Here is a 24176-nt window from a genome sequence, read left to right on the forward strand (position 1 = left end):
ATGATAACCACACCATGCTGGTTGAATAGTGGAAATGGGAGTTTGCAGTACTCTGTATCATGAATTCAGATGTATAAATCATACACACACAATTGAAACTGTTATAAAGTATCAAGGATCGGGTGTCGAATGTCAAAATATATAACACTAGCAGTAATTTTGTGGAAGTTTTGCATGTGAGCATGATTCTAAGGAACTACTTGACCAAATGATTTTAGATTCTCCAGACATCTTTTGCATCATAAATTGATCTTATGTGGCAAGTTTCATAATCCTGGCTTACATTTTGGCAAAATTATGTCCCTTTCTCTACTTATAAATTTTTGCTTAAGATTTTGTTTGTAAACTAGCATTATAGGTGGAAGGGCATCATAGTTGAGCACGCTGTTATTTGGCTGCTCTTGCTGTTTTGGCAAATACAGTTTTCAGGTGAGGATATGTATCTGTTGATTTTAGATTTTAAAGATATGGTAGGAATTGCTCTGAAATTCTTAAGTCCTCTACTGGGTGCCTACCAGTCACCGGATAGGAACGTATACCAGACAAACGTAATTATGTCTCCCCCATATTGTTTTTGCCCCGTCCGTCCGTACGTCACACTTCATTTCTGAGCAATAACTGGAGAACCATTTGACCTAGAACCTTCAAACTTCATAGGGTTGTAGGGCTGCTGGAGTAGACGACCCCTATTGATTTTGGGGTCACTCCATCAAAGGTCAAGGTCACAGGGGCCTGAACATTGAAAACCATTTCCGATCAATAACTAGAGAACCACTTGACCCAGAATGTTGAAACTTCATAGGATGATTGGTCATGAAGAGTAGATGACCCCTATTGATTTTGGGGTCACTCCGTCAAAGGTCAAGGTCACAGGGGCCTGAACATTGAAAACCATTTCCGATCAATAACTAGAGAACCACTTGACCCAGAATGTTGAAACTTCATAGGATGATTGGTCATAAAGAGTAGATAACCCCTATTGATTTTGGGGTCACTCCATCAAAGGTCAAGGTCACAGGGGCCTGAACATGGAAAAAAAATTCCGATCAATAACTAGAGAACCACTTGACCCAGAATGTTGAAACTTCATAGGATGATTGTACATGCAAAGTAGATGACCCCTATCGATTTTGGGGGTCACTCCATTAAAGGTCAAGGTCACAGGGGCCTGAACATTGAAAACCATTTCCAGTCAGTAACTTGAGAACCACTTGACCCAGAATGTTGAAACTTAATAGGATGATTGTTCATGCAGAGTAGATAACCCCTAACGATTTTGGGGTCACTCTGTGAAAGGTCAAGGTCACAGGGGCCTGAACATTGAAAACCATTTCCGGTCAGTAACTTGAGAACCACTTGACCCAGAATGATGAAACTTCATAGGATGATTGGTCATGCAGAGTAGATGACCCCTAACGATTTTAGGGTCACTCTGTTAAAGGTCAAGGCCACAGGGGCCTGAACATGGAAAACCATTTCGAATCAATAACTTGAGAACCTCTCAACCCAGAATGTTGAAACTTCATAGGATGATTGTTCATGCAGAGTAAATGACCCCTATTGTTTTTGGGGTCACTCCATTAAAGGTCAAGGTCACAGGGGCCTGAACATTGATAACCAGTTCCGATCAATAACTTGAGAACCACTTGACCAAGAATGTTGAAACTTCATAGGATGATTGAACATGCAGAGTAGATGACCCCTATTGATTTTGGGGTCAGTCTATTAAAGGTCAAGGTCACAGTGGCCTGTTCATGTAAAATCATTTTTTGGAAATAACTTGAGAACCACTTGACCTACAATGTTGAAACTTAATAGGATGATTGGACATACAGAGTAGATGACCCCTATTTATTTTGAGGTCACTTGATCAAAGGTCAAGGTCACAGGAGCCTGAACAGTGACTTGAGAACCACTAGGCCAAGAGTGTTGAAATTTAGCGGGATGACTGGACATGCCAAGTAGATGATCCCTACCCTAGTGAAAATGAACATCTGGAATACCACTGGAACATCAACTGGAATTCCATCTCAGTTCCACTGGTATTTTTCAACGGAATAGTGTTGGTATTCCACTGGAATAGCGATTATTTTCTAGTGGAATTCCACCAGATACCAGTGGAATTCCACCAGAATACCAGTGGAATTCCACTACGAATGCCAGTGGTATACCATCAAGATTCCAGTTGAATTCCGTCAAGTTTCCAGTGGAATTTCACTTAAAATACTTTTTTGACTATTTCAGAGGCCATAACTCTAGAAATAGGGAGCAGAGACAGACGAAAAATAGGAGGTGCACACGTTCATATCATGTTAAAGACTTATGCAATATTTCATCAATTTTTATTAAATACTTTTTGAGCTAGGCACGTCACTTTTTTTTTTCCTACACACATACACACAAACGGATGGACGTACAGATGCATGGACGTCACTAGACTAAAATTATATGCCCCATTGGGCCAACCACTCAGTGGGGGCACAAAAACACATATTTTGACAAAGTAAGAAGCATGGAAATCAAGAACTGATCAAAATATTTACATGTATAAGAATAAAAGTCATGAAAACCAATGACAAAAATATGACTGCATCTGACTAGAATTATATGAATCAAAGAAACAGAAAAAATATCACATTTTATAATTGATTTAAACTTCTTTTGTTTTCAACATCTATAAGGCACTTACTGTAGCTGATACCATGCTATTCACATAAATCTGGTCCAGAATTTCAAACTATATAAAAACCATCATTTTTCCGCCAAAACTGGTGCTATTTTATTCGATAATCATGAAATTCAGTTGAGTGGAATTCCACTAGTACTGGTATTCCAAATTCAAATTCCAGTGGAATTCCACCTGTACTGGTATTTCAAATTCAAATTCCAGTGGAGTTCCACCTCTACTGGTATTTCAAATTCCAGTTCCAGTGGAGTTCCACCTCTACTGGTATTTCAGATTCCAGTTCCAGTGGAGTTCCACCTCTACTGGTATTTCAAATTCCAGTTCCAGTGGTATATTTGGTAATTCCACTGGTATTCCAGTAACATAGCAGATTCCAGTGGAATTTATGTAGCATTCCACTGGAATTCCATTGATTTTTTCACTAGGGTATTGCAGCCAACCATCAGTGTCTCTTTGACTTTCGCTCCTGACCCCTATTGACTTCTTGCCTATAGGACTTTGTATTGGGGGAGACATGCGCTTTTTTACAAAAGCATTTTCTAGTTACGTCTTTATTTCAATTATATTGCAGTTATCGGCTAATCAGAAACATTTGGCATTTTGTTTTGACTGTCATATATTAGCATTAACCTGACAAGTATGTATTAATGAGGAATATTGTACCATATATCACGTGTTTACAAAACTGCTGCCCTCTGACCTTGGGGTATTGGAATGGCAGGGCGCATGCACAGTATTCATTACTTTTAGGGGCACCAAGTGGGTCTCAAACAATTATAGCACGAACTGCAGACGACAATTTACTGTTTGATACATTTTTCACAGTAGTAGTTAATATATTAGTTAAAATACTGTTTTTACAAAATGAATCAATGTCTGCATTTGCTTGGCCACATGTTGAATATTGAAAGAGAGGTGACTATTGGCCAGAAAACACAATCAATTTATATATATTTACCCCCACTTCAAGCCTCAATTGTATTAAAACATATTTATAGATTTTTTGGTTTTCCGAAAACAGCACAAACCAAAATATATTTGATTTTGTTGGCTAAGCTCCGAGATATTTTCTGCAGATAGAATTTCGTTTAAATGGTAACACGGGTAAAACACTGCTGTTACGTAGTTCATCCCTGTTTATAGTTTAACCCTTTGAATATGGAGGAAAACATGTTTAAGAAGGCACAGATGACAGAAGGTCATAATCAACGTTTTTTCGTGAAAAATGTCATCATGAAATTGTATTATTATATATAGTCTTCTAAATATCTGTACGGTGATTATTCCGCCATGTTGATTAATGAAGTGTGTTTCATTACCCCTTTTGAGCCTCAAAATATCCAATTTTTTATGTCTGATTGATTAAGTTTTTTGATTTTCAAATGACAAATGGGCTGAAGATTAAACGGGGCAAATTTCTTGTTTTAGTGATACTTTTTTATAAAACGGCAAAGGAAAAACCCCGATTTCTGTTCGGTGACTTGTCAGCACCCAGTACAGGTGTTTTAACAGAGGGGACTTTAATATGGTTTGTCTCCTTTCTGCCCATCCGTCTGTCCATCAGTCAGACAAAGTGATATCGTGCAATACAATACAAGTACTTGGTGGATAGGGTGCAATATCAGTATGCATGTTCTTTTATTTTGTTGATATGGCAAAAAATGCTTAACAGAGAGTAAATATGAGTATGTAATAAGACAAATTGATGCCGCCTTCTGGCAGTAGACTTTTATTACTGGGCAGTGGTCTAGATTATTTATTGAAATTTTTGTGTGTTTTAATTATAACCACAAAATCTGCATAACTTGGTCAGGAATAAATAATCATGATTTCTTAGTATTTGTCTGGCTTGACTGAAAGAGGCCAAAATAGTATAATAGTGAACAAAACGTTCTCATTTGATTAAATGAAGTTAAAGATTCTCACTTTCTGCACTAAGTACTTTGGGTAAAGTTTTGACTGGTCAGCTTTTTAGGGCACTAATTACTTTTGCTTTATCTGATTAACAATTAACATCTTCATCATATTACTGTAGGAAAATGATTTCTGTCTTAGCTGTAGCCTGTTAGCTCACCTGAGCAAGAAGTGCTCAAAGGATCGCCCTGTGTCCATTGTCCGTCGTCAGCTGTCCGTCATCAATAATTTGACTGTTAACAGTCTAGAGGTCACAATTTTGGCCCAATCTTAATGGAACTTGGTCAGAATGTTACTCTTAATAAAATCTTGGACGAGTTTGATATTGGTTTAGCTGGGGTCAAAAACTAGGCCACCGATCAAATCAAAGGAAAGGCTTGTTAACACTCTAGAGGTAGCATTTATGACTGTATCTTCATGAAACTTGGTCAGAATGTTAATCTTGATGATCTTTAGGTTCAAGTTAAAATCTAGGTCAAGTGGAGTCAGAAACTAGGCCACCAGGTCAAATCAAAGATAAGGATTGTTAACACTCTAGAGGCCACATTTAAGACTATATCTTAATGAAACTTGGCCAGAATGTTAACCTTGATGATCTTTAGGTCAAGGTCAGATCTGGGTTAGGAGGGGTCAAAAACTAGGTCACCAGGTCAAATCAAAGGAAAAGCTAGTTAACACACTAGAGGCCACATTTATGACCATACCATAATCAAACCTGGTCAGAATGTTCATCTTGATAGTCTTTAGGTCAAGTTCAAATCTGGGTCAGGTGGGTCAAAACCTAGGTCACCAGGTCAAATCAGAGGAAAAGCTAGTTAACATTCTAGAGGCCACATTCATGACCATATCTTGATGAAATTTAGTCAGAGTGTTAATCTTGATGATCTTTAGGTCAAGTTTAAATCTGAGTCAGGTGGGATCAAAAACTAGGTCACCAGGTCAAATCAAATATAAAGCTTGTTAGAGGCCACATTTATGATAATATCTCTAGGAAATTTGGTCATACTATTAATCTTGGTGATCTTTAGGTCAGGTTCAAATCTAGGTCAAGTGGAGTGAATAACTAGGCTACCAGGTCAAATAAAAGGAAAAGCTTGTAAACACTCTAGAGGCCTCATTTATGACTATATCTTAATGAAACTTGGTCAGAATGTTAATCTTGATGATCTTTAGATCGGATTCAAATCTGGGTCAGGTGGGGTCAAAACCTAGGTCACCAGGTCAATCAAAGGAAAAGCTTGTTAACATTCTGGAGGCCACATTCATGACCATTATCTTAATGAAACTTGTCAGGTGGGGTCAAAAAATAGATCACCAGATTAAATCTAATATAAAGCTTGTTAGAGGCCACATTTATGATAATATCTCTAGGAAACTTGGTCATACTATTAATCTTGATGATCTTTAGGTCAGATTCAAATCTGGGTCAGGTGGGGTCAAAAACTAGGTCACCAGGTCAATCAAAGGAAAAGCTTGTAAACACTCTAGAGGCATCGTTTATGACTATATCTTCATGAAACTTGGTCAGAATGTTAACCTTGATGATATTTAGGTCAAGTTCGAATCTGGGTCATATGGAATGTAACCTACTTACCTACTTTTTTGTTTTTAAGATACAGCCTTGAAATTTGGATGACATTTACATTATTGCACACTGATCTTAAAACTGACTTCATTGACCATGAATTTGACCTACTGACCTACTTTCTTCAGGTGAGTGATACAGGGCCTTCAGGGCCCTCTTGTTTTGATAAAGATTTGATAGAGAATTTTCATAAGTATATCTAGTTAGCAGAAGCATACAGAATTATTTGCCTTGAATATTAAACTGTATTGTACATTATTTTTGTCAATTTTAGGAAGTACTTCGAGAAAAAAGAAATCCGTTTAGCTGAGGTCCTGTCTTTGATACAAAAAGAAGAGAGGGAGTTGGGAATAACAGATGTAAGACCCCTTATTATGTCTCCCCCAGGAGACATATTGTTTTTGCCTTGTCCGTCCGTCCGTACGTCACACTTCATTTCCGAGCAATAACTGGAGAACCATTTGACCTAGAACCTTCAAACTTCATAGGGTTGTAGGGCTGCTGGAGTAGACGACCCCTATTGTTTTTGGGGTCACTCCGTCAAAGGTCAAGGTCACAGGGGCCTGAACATTGAAAACCATTTCCGATCAATAACTAGAGAACCACTTGACCCAGAATGTTGAAACTTCATAGGATGATTGGTCATGAAGAGTAGATGACCCCTATTGATTTTGGGATCACTCCTTCAAAGGTCAAGGTCACAGGGGCCCGAACATTGAAAACCATTTCCGATCAATAACTAGAGAACCACTCGACCCAGAATGTTGAAACTTCATAGGATGATTGGTCATAAAGAGTAGATGACCCCTATTGATTTTGGGGTCGCTCCTTCAAAGGTCAAGGTCACAGGGGCCCGAACATTGAAAACCATTTCCGATCAATAACTAGAGAACCACTTGACCCAGAATGTTGAAACTTCATAGGATGATTGGTCATAAAGAGTAGATGACCCCTATCGATTTTGGGGTCACTCCATCAAAGGTCAAGGTCACAGGGGCCTGAACATGGAAAACCATTTCCAATCAATAACTAGAGAACCACTTGACCCAGAATGTTGAAACTTCATAGGATGATTGTACATGCAAAGTAGATGACCCCTATCGATTTTGGGGTCACTCCATTAAAGGTCAAGGCCACAGGGGCCTGAACATTGAAAACCATTTCCGGCCAGTAACTTGAGAACCACTTGACCCAGAATGTTGAAACTTCATAGGATGATTGGTCATGAAGAGTAGATGACCCCTATTGATTTTGGGGTCACTCCGTCAAAGGTCAAGGTCACAGGGGCCTGAACATTGAAAACCATTTCCGATCAATAACTAGAGAACCACTTGACCCAGAATGTTGAAAACTTCATAGGATGATTGGTCATGAAGAGTAGATAACCCCTATTGATTTTGGGGTCACTCCGTCAAAGGTCAAGGTCACAGGGGCCTGAACATTGAAAACCATTTCCGATCAATAACTAGAGAACCACTTGACCCAGAATGTTGAAACTTCATAGGATGATTGTACATGCAAAGTAGATGACCCCTATCAATTTTGGGGTCACTCCATTAAAGGTCAAGGTCACAGGGGCCTGAACATTGAAAACCATTTCCGGTCAGTAACTTGAGAACCACTTGACCCAGAATGATGAAACTTCATAGGATGATTGGTCATGCAGAGTAGATGACCCCTAACGATTTTAGGGTCACTCTGTTAAAGGTCAAGGCCACAGGGGCCTGAACATGGAAAACCATTTCCAATCAATAACTTGAGAACCTCTCGACCCAGAATGTTGAAACTTCATAGGATGATTGGTCATAAAGAGTAGATGACCCCTATTGATTTTGGGGTCGCTCCTTCAAAGGTCAAGGTCACAGGGGCCCGAACATTGAAAACCATTTCCGATCAATAACTAGAGAACCACTTGACCCAGAATGTTGAAACTTCATAGGATGATTGGTCATAAAGAGTAGATGACCCCTATCGATTTTGGGGTCACTCCATCAAAGGTCAAGGTCACAGGGGCCTGAACATGGAAAACCATTTCCAATCAATAACTAGAGAACCACTTGACCCAGAATGTTGAAACTTCATAGGATGATTGTACATGCAAAGTAGATGACCCCTATCGATTTTGGGGTCACTCCATTAAAGGTCAAGGCCACAGGGGCCTGAACATTGAAAACCATTTCCGGCCAGTAACTTGAGAACCACTTGACCCAGAATGTTGAAACTTCATAGGATGATTGGTCATGAAGAGTAGATGACACCTATTGATTTTGGGGTCACTCTGTCAAAGGTCAAGGTCACAGGGGCCTGAACATTGAAAACCATTTCCGATCAATAACTAGAGAACCACTTGACCCAGAATGTTGAAACTTCATAGGATGATTGGTCATGAAGAGTAGATAACCCCTATTGATTTTGGGGTCACTCCGTCAAAGGTCAAGGTCACAGGGGCCTGAACATTGAAAACCATTTCCGATCAATAACTAGAGAACCACTTGACCCAGAATGTTGAAACTTCATAGGATGATTGTACATGCAAAGTAGATGACCCCTATCAATTTTGGGGTCACTCCATTAAAGGTCAAGGTCACAGGGGCCTGAACATTGAAAACCATTTCCGGTCAGTAACTTGAGAACCACTTGACCCAGAATGATGAAACTTCATAGGATGATTGGTCATGCAGAGTAGATGACCCCTAACGATTTTAGGGTCACTCTGTTAAAGGTCAAGGCCACAGGGGCCTGAACATGGAAAACCATTTCCAATCAATAACTTGAGAACCTCTCGACCCAGAATGTTGAAACTTCATAGGATGATTGTTCATGCAGAGTAGATGACCCCTATTTTTTTTGGGGTCACTCTGTTAAAGGTCAAGGTCACAGGGGTCTGAACATTGATAACCAGTTCCGATCAATAACTTGAGAACCACTTGACCCAGAATGTTGAAACTTCATAGGATGATTGAACATGCAGAGTAGATGACCCCTATTGATTTTGGGGTCAGTCTATTGAAGGTCAAGGTCACAGTGACCTGTTCATGTAAAATCATTTTTTGGAAATAACTTGAGAACCACTTGACCTACAATGTTGAAACTTAATAGGATGATTGGACATGCAGAGTAGATGACCCCTACACTTGATCAAAGGTCAAGGTCACAGAAGCCTGAACAGTGACTTGAGAACCACTAGGCCAAGAGTGTTGAAATTTAGCGGGATGATTGGACATGCCAAGTAGATGATCCCTATTGCAGCCAACCATCAGTGTCTCTTTGACTTTCGCTCCTGACCCCTATTGACTTCTTGCCTATAGGACTTTGCATTGGGGGAGACATGCGCTTTTTTACAAAAGCATTTTCTAGTTTTTACATTGCCTTTGATAGTACTAGAAACCAGGTTGCCATTAAGACCAGGGCCGGTATTCATCAATGTTTTTAGTCCGAAATTTATGCTAAATTTTGTTTTTTGCTCCATCATTGTTAAATTAGCACCACTTGCTAAAAAACTTTTGAGTACATGTGACATTCATAGCGAGAAACAGATACGCTAATCCTCATCACGATAAACTGATTAAAATGATTGTTATGTTAAATTGAACTTCTTGCATTCTTAAGTCTAAGTTTGAAACTTTGATGAATACAGGCCCAGGGCTTTTCACAGAGCATTTGGGAAGAGGCCTTGGCATATGAAAAAGGGAAAGTCATAAGGGATAATATTAATTTTTAGAAAAATGCATGTATTAAAACAGGGCAGTAAGAGTTGCCCTTGTTCATCCGTCCTTCAAGACATATTGGTTGGTCCGAAATTTGTGTCATGCATATCTGTTAAAGTATTTGACCTATTTGACCTAGAGTTATAAAACCTCACAATTCTGCACCTGGTGTTTTAATTGGGATTTCACTCAGCCAGACCAGAGTTATGGCCCTACTTAGTAAAAAAATATGTCTGTCTGTCTGTCCGTCCGAATTTGTGTTGTGCATATCTCAAAAGGTATTTGACCCAGAGTTAGCAAAACCACACAGGATTTGCATTCTAAGCATTGACGGTAAACAGCTTGTATGCTAAAGATTTCATTTAGCATCCAGCTTTTCGTCACATTTAAACAAATATCTATTTTGTAGTTCATAAAAGGAGTGGATATAACGTAACTGCCTACTTTAAATATATTTTCTGATATTATTCTTTTCCATCAATGCTAGAATGAATGCCTTTAAGCAAAAAAAAATTATGTTTGGAGTAAAAATATGGCTAAGATTTTGTCAGCATTTGACCGTATTCATATTTAACACTAGATAAAACCTTCCACCATTTCTATCAGTATGTTTTTTTTTTCTTCCAAATTTGAAGAACATGAATATTATAGCTGGATATAGCTTCAAAGTCACTGTCATTTTCCACTTTAGCTTGAAACAAAGCCAGGTGATATGAATGAACTGAAGTATAAAATATGAAAGCTTGATGCCATTTCCAAACTTCTAAGCAATTATTTAGAACCCGGGTCTCCCAAAATATGACCACTCAGTGTGTTTTAAAACAGCACTATAAAAAACGGTAAAATTTAATATGACAAAATAGGAGGGTAGTGATAACAATGAACTTTCGGGTTTTAACAATTTATCTGCTAACTTCATTTTTTAGCTCGACTATTCGAATAATAGGGGAGCTATCCAACTCGTGAGCTTGAGTGTGGGCGTGAGCATCACACAAATATTAAAAGTTTGCGTACCACCCCAAATATTTTCAAAGTCCATTGAGATATTGCTTTGATATTTTGCTTACTTGTTTACCATCATGACCCCAGTCTGTAAAAAGGAGGAGGCATCTCTATCAAGCATTTTGACTGAATTATGGCCTCTTTTTGACTTAGAATATGCTTATTGTAATGTTAAAGTTTGCGTACCATCCCAAATATTTTCAAAGTCCATTGAGATATTGCTTTGCTATTTTGCATACTTGTTTACCATCATGACCCCAGTCTGTAAAAAGGAGGAGGCAACTCTATCAAGCATTTTGACTGAATTATGGCCCCTTTTCGACTTAGAATATGCTTAATGTAATGTTAATGTTTGCGTACCACCCCGAATATTTTCAAAGTCCATTGAGATATTGCTTTGATATTTTGCATACTTGTTTACTATCATGACCCCAGTCTGTAAAAAGAAGGAGGCCACTCTATCAAGCATTTTGACTGAATTATGGCCCCTTTTCGACTTAGAGTATGCTTATTGTAATGTTAAAGTTTTACTCATAGCTTATATTATACTATCAAGCACTGAGAATAGTCATGCACGCTGTCCACTGACAACTCTTGTTAAATTTTAGTATTTTGAAATAGAAGCTTATTTAAAAAAAATAGTCCAGCATATATGCATGCAGTCACTGTATTTATATATTTTAATTAGTCCCCTACTGGTTGAAAACCAGTTTCGGGGACTATAGGAATGCGTTTTTCCATCTGTCCATCATTCTGTCATTCCGTCCGTCCGTCCACAATTTCGTGTCCGGTCCATAACTCTGTCATCCATGAAGGGATTTTAATATTACTTGGCACAAATGTTCCCCATGATGAGACGACATGTTTTGCGCAAAACCCGGACCCCTAGCTCAAAGGTCAAGGTCACACTTGGCAGTCAAATGTTAACATGGCATGAACAGGGTCTGTTTCGTGTCCAGTCCATAACTCTGTCATTCATCAAGGGATTTTAATATCACTTGGAACAAATGTACCCCATGAAAAGACGACATGTCATGTGCAAATCCCGGACCTTGGCTTAAAGGTCAAGGTCACAATTGGAGGTCAAATGTCAACAGGGCTTTTTTCCTGTCCGGTCCATAACTCTACCATCCATGAAGGGATTTTAATATTACTTTGCACAAATGTTCCCCATGATGAGACGACATGTTTTGCGCAAAACCCGGACCCCTAGCTCAAAGGTCAAGGTAACAATTGGAGGTCAAAGGTCGATAGAGTTTTCTATCTGGTCCAGAACTCTGTCATCCATCAAGGGAATTCAATATTACTTGGCACAAATGTTCCCCATGATGAGACGAGGTGTCATGCACAAAACCCAGAGCCCTAGCTTAAAGGTCAAGGTCACATTTGGAGATCAAAGGTCAATAGGATTTTTTTCCTGTCAGGTCTTTAACTTTGTCATGCAAAACAGGATTTAAATATCAGTTTGCACAAATATTCCCATGGATGAGACAACGTGTCATGCACAAAACCTGGGCTATTAGCTGCAAGGTCAAGGTAACACTTAGAAGTCAAAGGCCAAAAGGGCTTTTTTCCTGTCCAGTCTGTAACTCAACAATCCTTAAAGGGATTTTAATATTACTTGGCACAAATGTTCATTACCGTGAGATGGAGTGGCATGCGCAAGAACCAGGTCCCTAGGTCTAAGGTAAGGTCACACTTAGAGGCCAAAGGTCAGATACAAGAATGACTTTGTCCGGAGCATTTCTTCTTCATGCATGGAGGGATTTTGATGTAACTTGGCACAAATGTTCACCACCATGAGACGGATTGTGGTGCACAAGAACCAGGTCCCTAGGTCTAAGGTCAAGGTCACACTTAGAGGTCAAATGTCAAATTCAAGAATGATTTTGTCAGGAGCATTTCTTCTTCATGCATGGAGAGATTTTGATGTAACTTGGCACAAATGTTCACCACCATGAGGCACCCTTGTTTTTAGAATTAGTCCCTTTGTTGTTACTATAAATAGATTATATTGTAACTTTTTTATTACTGGCTGTAGGGAAAAATCAAGACCACTTTTCTGTGGTACAACATGCATGTTACATCCAATTTTTAGCTCACCTGAGCACGAAGTGTTCATGATGAGGTATTGTGATCACGCTGTGTCTGTCGTCTGTGCGTGCGTGCATGCGTCAAGTCGTCCGTCGTCAACAGTTATGTTTAAACGACATCTCCTCCAAAACCACTGAATGGATTTTGATGAAATTTGGCCTGGATGTTGCTTGGGTGGTCCTCTACCAAAATTGATTAAACGGTTCCGCTTGGGTGCACATAGGGGCTGCTGGAGCTAAAAATAGAAAAATCTTCAAACGACATCTCCTCCTAAACAGATGGTCCGATTTAGAAATAATTTCACACAAATAGTCCTTATGTCACCATCTACCAAAATTATTCAAATTATACCGATTTGTCGAAAAACATGGCCGCCACTGGGGGCGTGGTCACTTTTTATGCCCCCACTTTGGGGGGGGGCATATAGATTTGCTCTTGTCCGTCCGTCTGTCCGTCCGTCCGTCCGTCCGTCCGTCCGTCCGTCCGTCCGTCCTTCCGAAAATGTTGTGTCGCGCGTAGCTCTGAAAGTATTTGACGTAGAGTCACAAAACTTTACAGGAATGTTGGTCAGCATGTGTAGTTGTGCACCTGGGGTTTCGCGTCCGGATTCATTCAGTCATGTAGAAGTTATGGCCCCTGACTTTGTAAAAATTGGTCATTTTAATGTTGTGTCGTGCCTAGCTCCAAAAGTATATGACCTAGAGTCACAAAACTTTACAGGCATGTTGGTCAGCATGTGTAGTTATGCACCTGGGGTTTCGCGTCCGGATTCATTCAGACATGTAGGAGTTATGGCCCCTGACTTAGTAAAAAATTGGTTATTTTAATGTTGTGTCGCGCATAGCTCCAAAAGTATTTGACCTAGAATCACCAAAGTTTACAGGAATGTTGGTCAGCATGTGTAGTTGTGCACCTGGGGTTTCACGTCCGGATTCATGCAGTCATGTAGAAGTTATGGCCCCTGACTTAGTAAAAAATTGGTCATTTTAATGTTGTGTCGCGCATAGCCCCAAAAGTATTTGACCTAGAATCACCAAAGTTTACAGGAATGTTGGTCAGCATGTGTAGTTGTGCACCTGGGGTTTCGCATCCGGATTCATTCAGTATTGTAGGAGTTCTGGCCCCTGACTAATGTCATGTAGTGGGGGCATCTGTGTCCCATGGACACATTTCTAGTTCCTATATGTATATAGTAGAAATTAAAAAAATCTTCTTGTGTGAAACTGCTGGCCTCATTTTAAAATAATTTTACACAAATGATCCTTGTGTGCCCCTCTACCAGGATTGTTCAAATTATTTTGATTCTTCAAAAAAACATGGCTGGCAGGGGGCGTGGTCACTTTTCCTATATGTATAAAGTGGAAACTTTAAAAATCTTCCTGTGTGAAACTGCTAGCCCGATTTTAAAATAATTTTACACAAATGGTCCTTGTGTGACCCTCTACCAAGATTGTTCAGATTGTTCTGATTCGTCAAAAAACATGGCTGCCAGGGGGCGTGGTCACTTTTCCCTATATGTATATTGTAGAAACTTAGAAAATCTTCTTGCATAAAACTGTTAGCCCAATTTTAAAATTATTTCACACAAATTGTCCTTGTGTGACCTTCTACAAATAGTGTTCAAATTTTTCTGATTAGTCAAAAAGCATGGCCGCCAAAGGGCGTGGTTACTTTTGATCAACAATTTCTTTAAACAACATCTCCTCCAAAACCACTGAATGGATTTTGATGAAACTTCACACAAATGATCTCTGGGTAGCCCTTTTTCAATGTTGTTCAAATGGTTCCGGTTCATTGAACATATGGGTCTTTTTGGTTAAAAATAGGTTTTCAGCTATCAGACTTTAAAAATCTTTTTCTCTAGAGCTTTGATATTTGGCATGTGATATAAGGGTTTGACTTTCTACCATATTTGTCCAAATTATTGCCCAAAGGTCAAAAATGGCCACGCCACTGTGTATGACATGTACTTACTATATGCTTATATATAAGCAACTTTGAAAATCTTCTTCTCTGAATCCATAATAGCTAGAGCATTGATATTTGGCAGGTGATATCAGAGTTGTACAGTCTATTGTAGTTGTTCAAGTTATTGCCCTAGGTTAAAAAAAGTGTGTGACATGTATATAATAAAGGCTAACATAGAAAAAACCTAACTCTGTACTTGTACCATTACTTTATACAAACACACTTGAAGCCTTGTACTCAGGTGAGCGCTTTAGGGTCAATGACCCTCTTGTTAGGTGTATTTTGACCTATTTCTGCCTGGTAAAGAGTTTCTTGTGGACTTATATTATATAGATTTATTTTTTTGTTTTAGGATTTATTTCCCTTTGTTGTTACTATAAATAACTTATTTGATAACTTTTTATAATCGGCCAAAAAATTCCATATGAAAACAACTGTAGGTTTTTATATATGCAAATTTTAATCCAAGTGTTTGTTATAACATATTGTATATATAGTACAGTATTGTTTATATATCATTGACAGATATCAATTCATTATGTTATATACTGCATTAGAGAAAATTAGGTGCCAGGTTCCTGTAGGGGACTTTGTATTGCATGGCAATACTTCTTTCACTTGTTTGTACATTAACAGGATCCTGATGATGTTGGAATTGATCATGCTTCTTCCACAGGTAAGTAGAGGTTAAACTATATGGTTCTGCTGTTAAACTAGTGTTGGTTTCTGGACAAGATACACAAAAAAGTATTGCATGTATTAAAACAGGTTTCTTAAGTACTATTCAAACATTACAAAAGTCATAAAATGTCCTCACAGAGCAGGTTTCATAAGTCTGTCTCATTTATGTACTGGTACACTGGTTAAGAAAATTTGGTAAAGTCTTTATATTTAAGCTTTATACCTGTATTGATTATTGGGTCAGTTGGTCAAATATTAAGGCCACAGTGATTGTCAGACAAAAATGCTTTGAAATTCTTATCTATAACAATCTATTCAGCAGCCAATTGCAGTCAGACTTCATAGTTTATGTGCATTGCATGTTTGGTCAGTAACCCCAATTCTTTTAGCTTGCTATGACGTAAGTCACATGAGCTTAAGCAATACCCCTGGCATCGGTCTTGTATGTAGACACTTTGTTATTGATTCTCAGCAAGCTGATATCTCGGGCCTAAATTTAAATTAAGAGTAGTTTACATAAGGACCCAAGATTTTAGCCCCAGGCCCAAGAAATATAGCCCCCGACTCAAGAGAGAGAAACATTTTTATTCAAGTGAATTCCTATTCACTCAATTTCTAATAAATTACAGAATTTGCTGTGTTAAATTTTAATACCAAATCTTAGTTTCAATTTTTGCCCTAGGTCAAATCTTAGAGAAAACATATTAATATCATATATCTGTTTTTATGTATGAATTTTAGATAAAGTTCAAAACTGGTTTAACTCGGGTCAAAACCTATGTCACTTGGTCAAATCATTGAAAAACTTGGATAACTATCTACCTGATTTACATAAAACATAGTAAAACTGTTTATCTTTATATTAATTCAAGGCCAAACTAGATACTAGTTTATTAGCTCACCTGTCACGTAGGGTGAGCTTTTTGATCGCATTTTGTCCGTCCATTCAGAATTTCTTGTGAACACGATAGAAACCACATTTTGCAATCAATTTTAATCAAACTTGCACACAACTTGTATTGACACAGTATCTCAGTTCCTTTTGAAGTCTGGCCAGATCCCATCATGGGTTCCAGAGTTATGGCCCTTTAAAGGGCAAAAATTTGCTATTTTGGCTTATGAACACGATAGAGACCACATTTTGCAATCAATTTTAATCAAACTTGCACACAACTTGTATTGGCATAATATATCTGTTCCTTTCGAATACTGGCCAGATCCCTTTATGGGTTCCAGAGTTATGGTCCCTTAAAGGGCCAAAATTTGTTTTTTTGGCATGTGAACACAATAGAGGCCATATTTTGCAATGGATTTGAATCAAACTTGCACACAACTTGTATTGGCATAGTATCTCGGTTCCTTTCGAAAACTGGCCAGATCCCATCATGAGTTCCAGAGTTATGGCTCCTTAATCGGCCAAAATTTGCATTTTGGCTTTTGCAGCCATATAGAGACTTCATTTATGGTTTGATTTGATACAAACTTGCAAAATATCTTTAACAACAGTATATCTTTGATTCCATGATGAATTCATCAGATCAAGTCATAGGTGCCAGAGTTACAGCCCCTGATTGACCCCTGAAAGAGTCAAAATTTGTCAGATTAGAAACTGCATTATGTGGGGTCAAAAACTAGGTCACCAGGTCAAATCAAAGGAAAAGCTTGTTAACACCCTAGATGCCACATTTATGATCCTATCTTTATGAAACTTGGTCAGAATGTTTGTCTTGATGATTCCTAGGCCAAGTTCAAATCTGGGTTATGTGGGGTCAAAAACTAGGTCACCCGCTCAAGTCACAGGGAAAGCTTGTTAACACTCTAGAGGCCATATTTTTGACCCTATCTTCATGAAACATGGTAAGAATGTTTATCTTGATAATTCCTAGGCCAAATTTGAAACTGGATCATGTGGGGTCAAAAAGTAGGTCGCAATTCAAATCAAAGGAAAAGCTTATTAATACTGTAGAGGCCACATTTATGACCCTATCTTCATGAAACTTGGCCAGAATGTTTATCTTGATAATTGCAAGGCCAAGTTTAACAGGTGAGTGATAAAGGGTCATCATGACCCTCTTGTTTTGGATAATACCTAGGTCATGTGAGCAATGCAGGGCTTTCAGGGTCCACCAAAAGTTCCAAACTCAAAAATAATCACCCTTTAAGAGTGCATTTTTTTAACTTTCATCTTATAGTCTGCTGACAACTCTTGTTGTGTCATTAGGGTATTGAAGATCAAGGTGGCAGCCAGTCGGACAGGCTGTTACAGCATTTATGTGTGTTTTACTTTGTTGATTGATTTTATTGAATACAGTATTGTTAGAATTTGAGACAATACATTTTTAGCTTGACTGTTCGAAGAATAGTCTAGCTATTCTGCTCACCCTGGCGTCACACCTTGTTTTGCATGCAAGTACATATGGTTATCATTTAAAGGCATATAGCTTTGAAAGAAACTATTTTTTTCTTTTTCTAGGTCCATTACCAACCTCACTGGGTCAAGTCCCATAACTCTGACATGTATTTTGAGCAAATTATGCCCCCTTTTGGACTTAGACAATTCTGGTTAAAGTTTTGCGTGCAAGTTACTATCTGCAGAACAAATGCAGATATTAAATTGAAACTTCACATGTGCCTTCAGGGTTATAAAACTAGTTGATTGCATCAAGTCCCATAACTCTGACCTGCATTTTGGTCAAGTTATGTCCCCTTTTGAACTCCAAACTAATGCAGATAATGGATTGAAACTCTATAGATATTTTAACATTTTTAGTAATATTTTCCTGCTTCTGAGACAATAATTCGAATAGTCGAGCATTGGCTGTCTTACAGACAGCTCTTGTTGACCAAATGTATTTACTTTTGAATACTTTGCCATATATGTATCTTTTTATTATACATGCACATCCTATTATTTCTTTACCACAAACACATCTTACTCTTCTTGGTGGTAGTCACTGTAGAAATAAAAAGTTTTAAATGAAATTTGTCTTTTTCTGAAGGAAATATTGCTTCATCACGGGATGCCTTAGCTGGGCAGCCATCCAGTAATACACCATCTGATAATCAGTGGTCACAAGACAGGAAAGATGGCCAGTCACCAGAGAGAAGTCCTCAAAACAGACCTGATCTGAAAGATAATCAACTAGTGAGGTCTAAAACACAAATGCCATCAACATTATCATCATCTTCATCAAATTATGACAGTCTGCCTGGAGCAACTGGTAATCTTATAGTTCCTTTGTGTTTTCATCTCCATTTGTTTGACTGAGAGTATTGAGCATTGAAAAAAGGGTATAAGAAAAGGCTTTATTATGGCCCTGCTTTTTGGCGAAAGACTTGAAGTACCTTTATAGGCTATATACCAATAAAAGAAATTGTTCTTTGTTTCATATAAAATTCCACTACTTCAGAACAGTTTTGATACAGTTTCTAGGTTTTCACTCCGTCGTAGACCTATTTTCCACTAGATATCCATACATTTGCTTCAAGAAAATGAAAATAAAAAGGGGTTTTGAATAGTATGCAGTGAAATGCAAGTCAACTGAAGTCAGGTACCTCATATTGCCACATTTCAGAAAGCGGTCCACAGAATAAACACCTTACTTTCGTTTTCAAGTAAACAACTCGAAAACCTGCGAATATTAGCTTGAAAAGTGTCTTATTTTATGTAAAATTCATTCAACAAGTGAAATCATGCCCATTTGGCCCCCGGTTTACACGTAAATTTGTGAAAAATGGAAAAATTAGGATCTATTGGTTAGGGACTTCTTTCGACTACACCACGGAAGCATATTTTTTGACGGTATTACTACTATATAACCATAATTGTTTCCAGACACATGTAATTACCACTATTTCAACATTTTTCATCATTCGAATGTTTGGTCTTTGTGTCTGTGTAAAAAAAACACGAAGTGCTCAAAGGTAAGCTATTGTCATCAACATTTGTCTGACTTCTGTCGTCAACATTTTACCTTGTGAACACTTTAGAGGCCACATTATCTATTGTATCTTCATGAAACTTGGTTAGAATATTTGTCTTGGTTATCTCTAGGCCAAATTCGAATCTGGGTCATCTGGGGTGAAAAACTAGGTCACCTGGTCAAATCAAAGGAAAACCTTGTGAACACACTAAAAGCCACATTTTAAGTCCAATTATCATGGGAACTTGTAAGAATGTTTGTCTTGATGATATTTCGGTCGAGGTCTAAACTGGGTCATCTGGGATCAAAAACAAGGTCACCTTCTCAAATCAAAGAAAATACGCTTGAGGTCACATTTTAAGTCCAATTGTTAAAACATGTCATAATATTTCCATTGATAATTTCTCAGTAGAGCTCAAGACTGGGTCATCTAGGGTAAAAAACTAGGTCACCAGGTCAAATCATAGAAAACCTTGTGAACACCCTAGAGGTATCATTTTAAGTCCGTTGTCATGAAACTTGGTCTTAATGTTTGCCTTGATGATTTCTTGGATGGGTTCGAAACTGGGTCATCTGGGGTAAAAAAACTAAATCTCACGGTCAAATCAAAGGAAAACCTTGTGAACACACTAAAAGCCACATTTTGAGTCCAATTGTCAAGGGAAATAGAATGTTTGTCTTGATGATATCTCGGTCAAGTTCCAAACTGGAACTCTTGAGAATTGGTCATAATGTTTGTCTTCATGACCTAGGTCAAGTTCCAAACTGGGTCATCTGGGGTCAAAAGGTAGGTCACTCAAATCAAAGAAAAACCTTGTGAACACACTAGTGGTCACGTTTTAAGTCCAATTGTTGTGAAAACGTGTAATAATGTGTCCTTTGATAATTTCTCGGTCAAGTTCAAAGCTGGGTATTCTAGGGTCAAAATCTAGGTCACCCAATTAAATCAAAGAAAAATATTGTGTACACTATAGAAGCCACATTTTAAGTCCAATTATCAAGAGAACTAATGTTACAATAATTGTCTTGATGATAAAACCCTGTGAATACTCTAGAGGCTACATTTTAAGTTCAGTCATCATTAAACTTGGTCATAATGTTTGTCTTGATGATTTTTTGGTCGAGTTTGAAACTGGATCGTCTGGCATAAAAAACTAGGTCACCCTGTCAAATCAAAGAAAAACCTTGTGTACACTTTAGAAGCCACATTTTATGTCCAATTATCATGAAAACTTGTTAGAGTGTTTGTCTTGGTGATTTTGAAGTTGAGTTTGAAAGTGGGTATCTGGGATCAAAAACTAGGTCACCAGATCAAAGCAGTGAAAAATCTTGTGAACACTCTAGACGCCACATTTTAATCCCAGTTATCATAAGAACTTGTTAGAATTTTTGTCTTGGTGATTTTTAAGTCAAGTTTGAAACCAAGGCATCTGGAATAAAAAACTAGGTCACATGATCAGATCGAGGAAAAACTATATAAACACACTATAGGTTACGTTTAGTTGGAACTTTTAATAGTTCAAGCAAGGAACTAAACTCAGGTGAGTGATGTAGGGCCATCATGGCCTGCTTGTTTTAATTTGTTGAGGTAACAAGTGGGTAAAAAAGAACTAAACAGTAAATTCCATTTGTGCTGATGACATGGGTTCCTTTTAATATCACAGTATTAATCAAATAAAATGCAGGTTTCTTGATATTTATGCTGTTTTTATTAGCCCACCATCATCAGATCATCCGTCGTCCATCCGTCCGTCCGTCCGCCCTTCTGTTAACAATTTCTCGTTATTGCATCTCCTCAGAAACTACTAGGGGGATTTTGACCAAACTTTGTCAGAATGATGTATTGGTACCCTAGTTATGTTCCCCTGTATATCAGACTGGTTCAACAATTTTTGAGTGAGTTATGGCCCTTTGTTTATTTTCATAATTTACATAGATTTATATAGGGAAAAACTTTAAAAATATTCTTGTTCGAAACAACAGAACCGAGGGCTTTGATATTTGGTATGAAGCATCAACTAGTGGTCCTCTACCAAGATTGTTCAGATTATTTCCCTAGGGTCAAGTATGGCCCCGGCCTGGGGATCACATGGTTTATATAGACTTATATAGGGAAAAACTACGAAAAACCTCTTGTCCAAAACCACAGGGCCTAGGGCTTTGATATTTTGTATGTGACATCATCTAGTGGTCTTCTACTAAGATTGTTCAAATTATCCCCCTAGGGTCAAATATGGCTGCACCCCGGGGGTCACATGGTTTCTATAGACTTATATAGGAAAAAGCTTTTAAAATCTTTTTGTCAATAACCTACAACATTCAAATTTGGACCACATGTATGGTTTGGAGTGGCAAGATGAACCTTGACATGAGTTGACCTTGTTTTTGACCTAGTGACCTACTTTCACATTTCTGTAGCTACAGCCTTCAAATATGGACCACATGCATAGTTTTGTGCACCGAAAAAAACTTTGACCTTGACATTGACCTAGTGACCTACTTTCACATTTTTGAAGGTACAGGCTTCAAATTTGGACCACATGCATAGTTCAGTGTTCCGAAATAAAATTTGACCTTGATTTTGACCTAGTGACCTACTTTCACATTTCTCAAGCTACTTCCTTCAAATTTGGACCACTTGCATAGTTTTGTGTACCGAAATGAACTTTGACCTTAAGATTGACCTAGTGACCTACTTTCACATTCCTGTAGCTACAGGCTTCAAATTTAGACCACATGCATAGGATTGTGTACCAAAACAAACTTTGACTTCGACATTGACCTAGTGACCTACTTTCACATTTTTGAAGGTACAGGCTTTAAATTTAGACCACATGCATAGATTTGTGTTCTGAAGTGAAATTTGACCTTGACTTTGACCTAGTGACCTACTTTCACATTTCTCAAGCTACAACCTTCAAATTTGGACCAGTTGCATTGTTTTGTGTACCGAAATGAACTTTGACCTTAAGATTGACCTAGTGGCCTACTTTCAAATTTCTCAAACTACAGCCTTCAAACTTGATGCACATGCATAGTTTTGTGTAAGAACTTTGTCCTTGAATTTGATCTTAAGTGACCTACTTTCACGTTTCTCAAGCTACAGCTTTCAAATTTGTACCACATGCACAGTGTTGTGTACGGAAATGAAATTTGACCTTGACCTAGTCAATAAGTCTTGAAATTTGGAACACTCAAAAATGGTACATTGGTGGGTGCCAAGATCACTCTGTGATCTCTTGTTCTAAATTTATTTGAATTATCAAGAATTTGTGCCAAGACAATATTCTAGTTGTTACAAGTTGCCTTTCATATCTGCTTTTGACAGTAAGGTTATCTTTAGTACGCATTGTTTGGAAAATTAAACAGAAATATTTTATTTACATTTTGTACTTCTTTTTATTTCAAAATGCCAGTTTATCATTGTCAAAATATTTGTCTGGCCACTGGCTAAAATTCAGGTAAGGAGAAAATTGCTACCTTTTTATATGCCTGTTTTGAAAAAAACAGATGTATTATGTGAAGGCACATGCATCAGTCTGTCCATCTGTCCGTCCGTCATAATTCGTGTCGAGCATAACTTTATAACCATTAAAGGTATTGACTTAAAACTTGGTGTATAGGTAGATGGCGATGATACCATGTGCAGAGCATGGAACCAGCTCTGTAGGTCAACAGTTAAGGTCACAAATTGAGCTCAAAGTTCAATCTGTCTGTCATATTTCGTTACTAGTGCATTACTTATTAATCATTCAAGGTATTAACTTCAAGTTTGGGATGTAGGTAGGTGGTGATGAGAGGATGCACAGTGTGCATGAACCAGGTTGGTAGGTCAAAGGTCAAGGTCACAGAATGGTCAGATCTGCCCTTCATATTTCGTGTCCAAAGCATAACTAAAAAATTAAGGTATCTTTTATTTTGAAAATCGCTTTTCTGTGGACTTACAATTTATGGAAAAACCAACACCATTTTCCTGTGGTATAAGATGGATGTTGCATAAAATTTTTAGGTGTATTTTGACCTATCTCTACATGGTAAAGATTTTTTTGTGGACTTTGAATTATTTGTTTTGTGTGGATGATCATTTCTCTGTTAAATAACTTTAGTTTGGGTCAAGATGTTGAAATGAAACTTGTTTTAGTTGGCCGAAATGTTTGAGTCATTCAGTATGTCAACAAATAATGGACTTTGGACATTGTTGCCCTTTGGGCTTAACATTCTAGTTCTTTAAGTTTTGCTACTGTCTTCCTCTGATATAACTCTTTGGGCGTATATTGCCCTGCTTGGCGGAGCTCTTGTTTGACCGTATTCTAGCCCCTACGAAACTTATATTGTACGTCACTAGGTGGTACTGGTTATATTCTTGGCAGGAGAAGGCACTGAATTTTATGCAGTATGAGTTTCATTTATGTCCAATAGTATCTAAGAACATAATGAATGTAATACATGGATTTTTTTCTGGCTACTGGTTCCCAGCCAGAAGTTGTGTATGTGTGATATTACTAGTACAGATAATGCAACTGTATGTATAGAAATGGATTTTATTAGTGTGCACTTGAAATGGCCCCCTTCTGAATGTTCTAATTTATATTATTAGCGTAGTTTGAATTTTGATT

The 24176-nt window shown here is 37.9% G+C and overlaps 1 protein-coding gene across 1 annotated transcript in view; it reads left to right on the forward strand.

Moving 5' to 3' along the window:
• The window catches only part of LOC128546987 (uncharacterized), a 155239-nt gene that overhangs the window by 35317 nt on the left and 95746 nt on the right, over positions 1–24176 (forward strand). Inside the window, exons 3-5 of the mRNA XM_053518460.1 lie at positions 6460–6544; positions 15593–15632; positions 18637–18858. Of these exons, the coding sequence (XP_053374435.1) occupies positions 6460–6544; positions 15593–15632; positions 18637–18858 (347 nt within the window). The remainder of the gene's footprint in view (positions 1–6459; positions 6545–15592; positions 15633–18636; positions 18859–24176) is intronic.

The sequence above is a fragment of the Mercenaria mercenaria genome, chromosome 11, assembly GCF_021730395.1.
Source record: "Mercenaria mercenaria strain notata chromosome 11, MADL_Memer_1, whole genome shotgun sequence".
Lineage (NCBI taxonomy): Eukaryota > Metazoa > Mollusca > Bivalvia > Venerida > Veneridae > Mercenaria > Mercenaria mercenaria.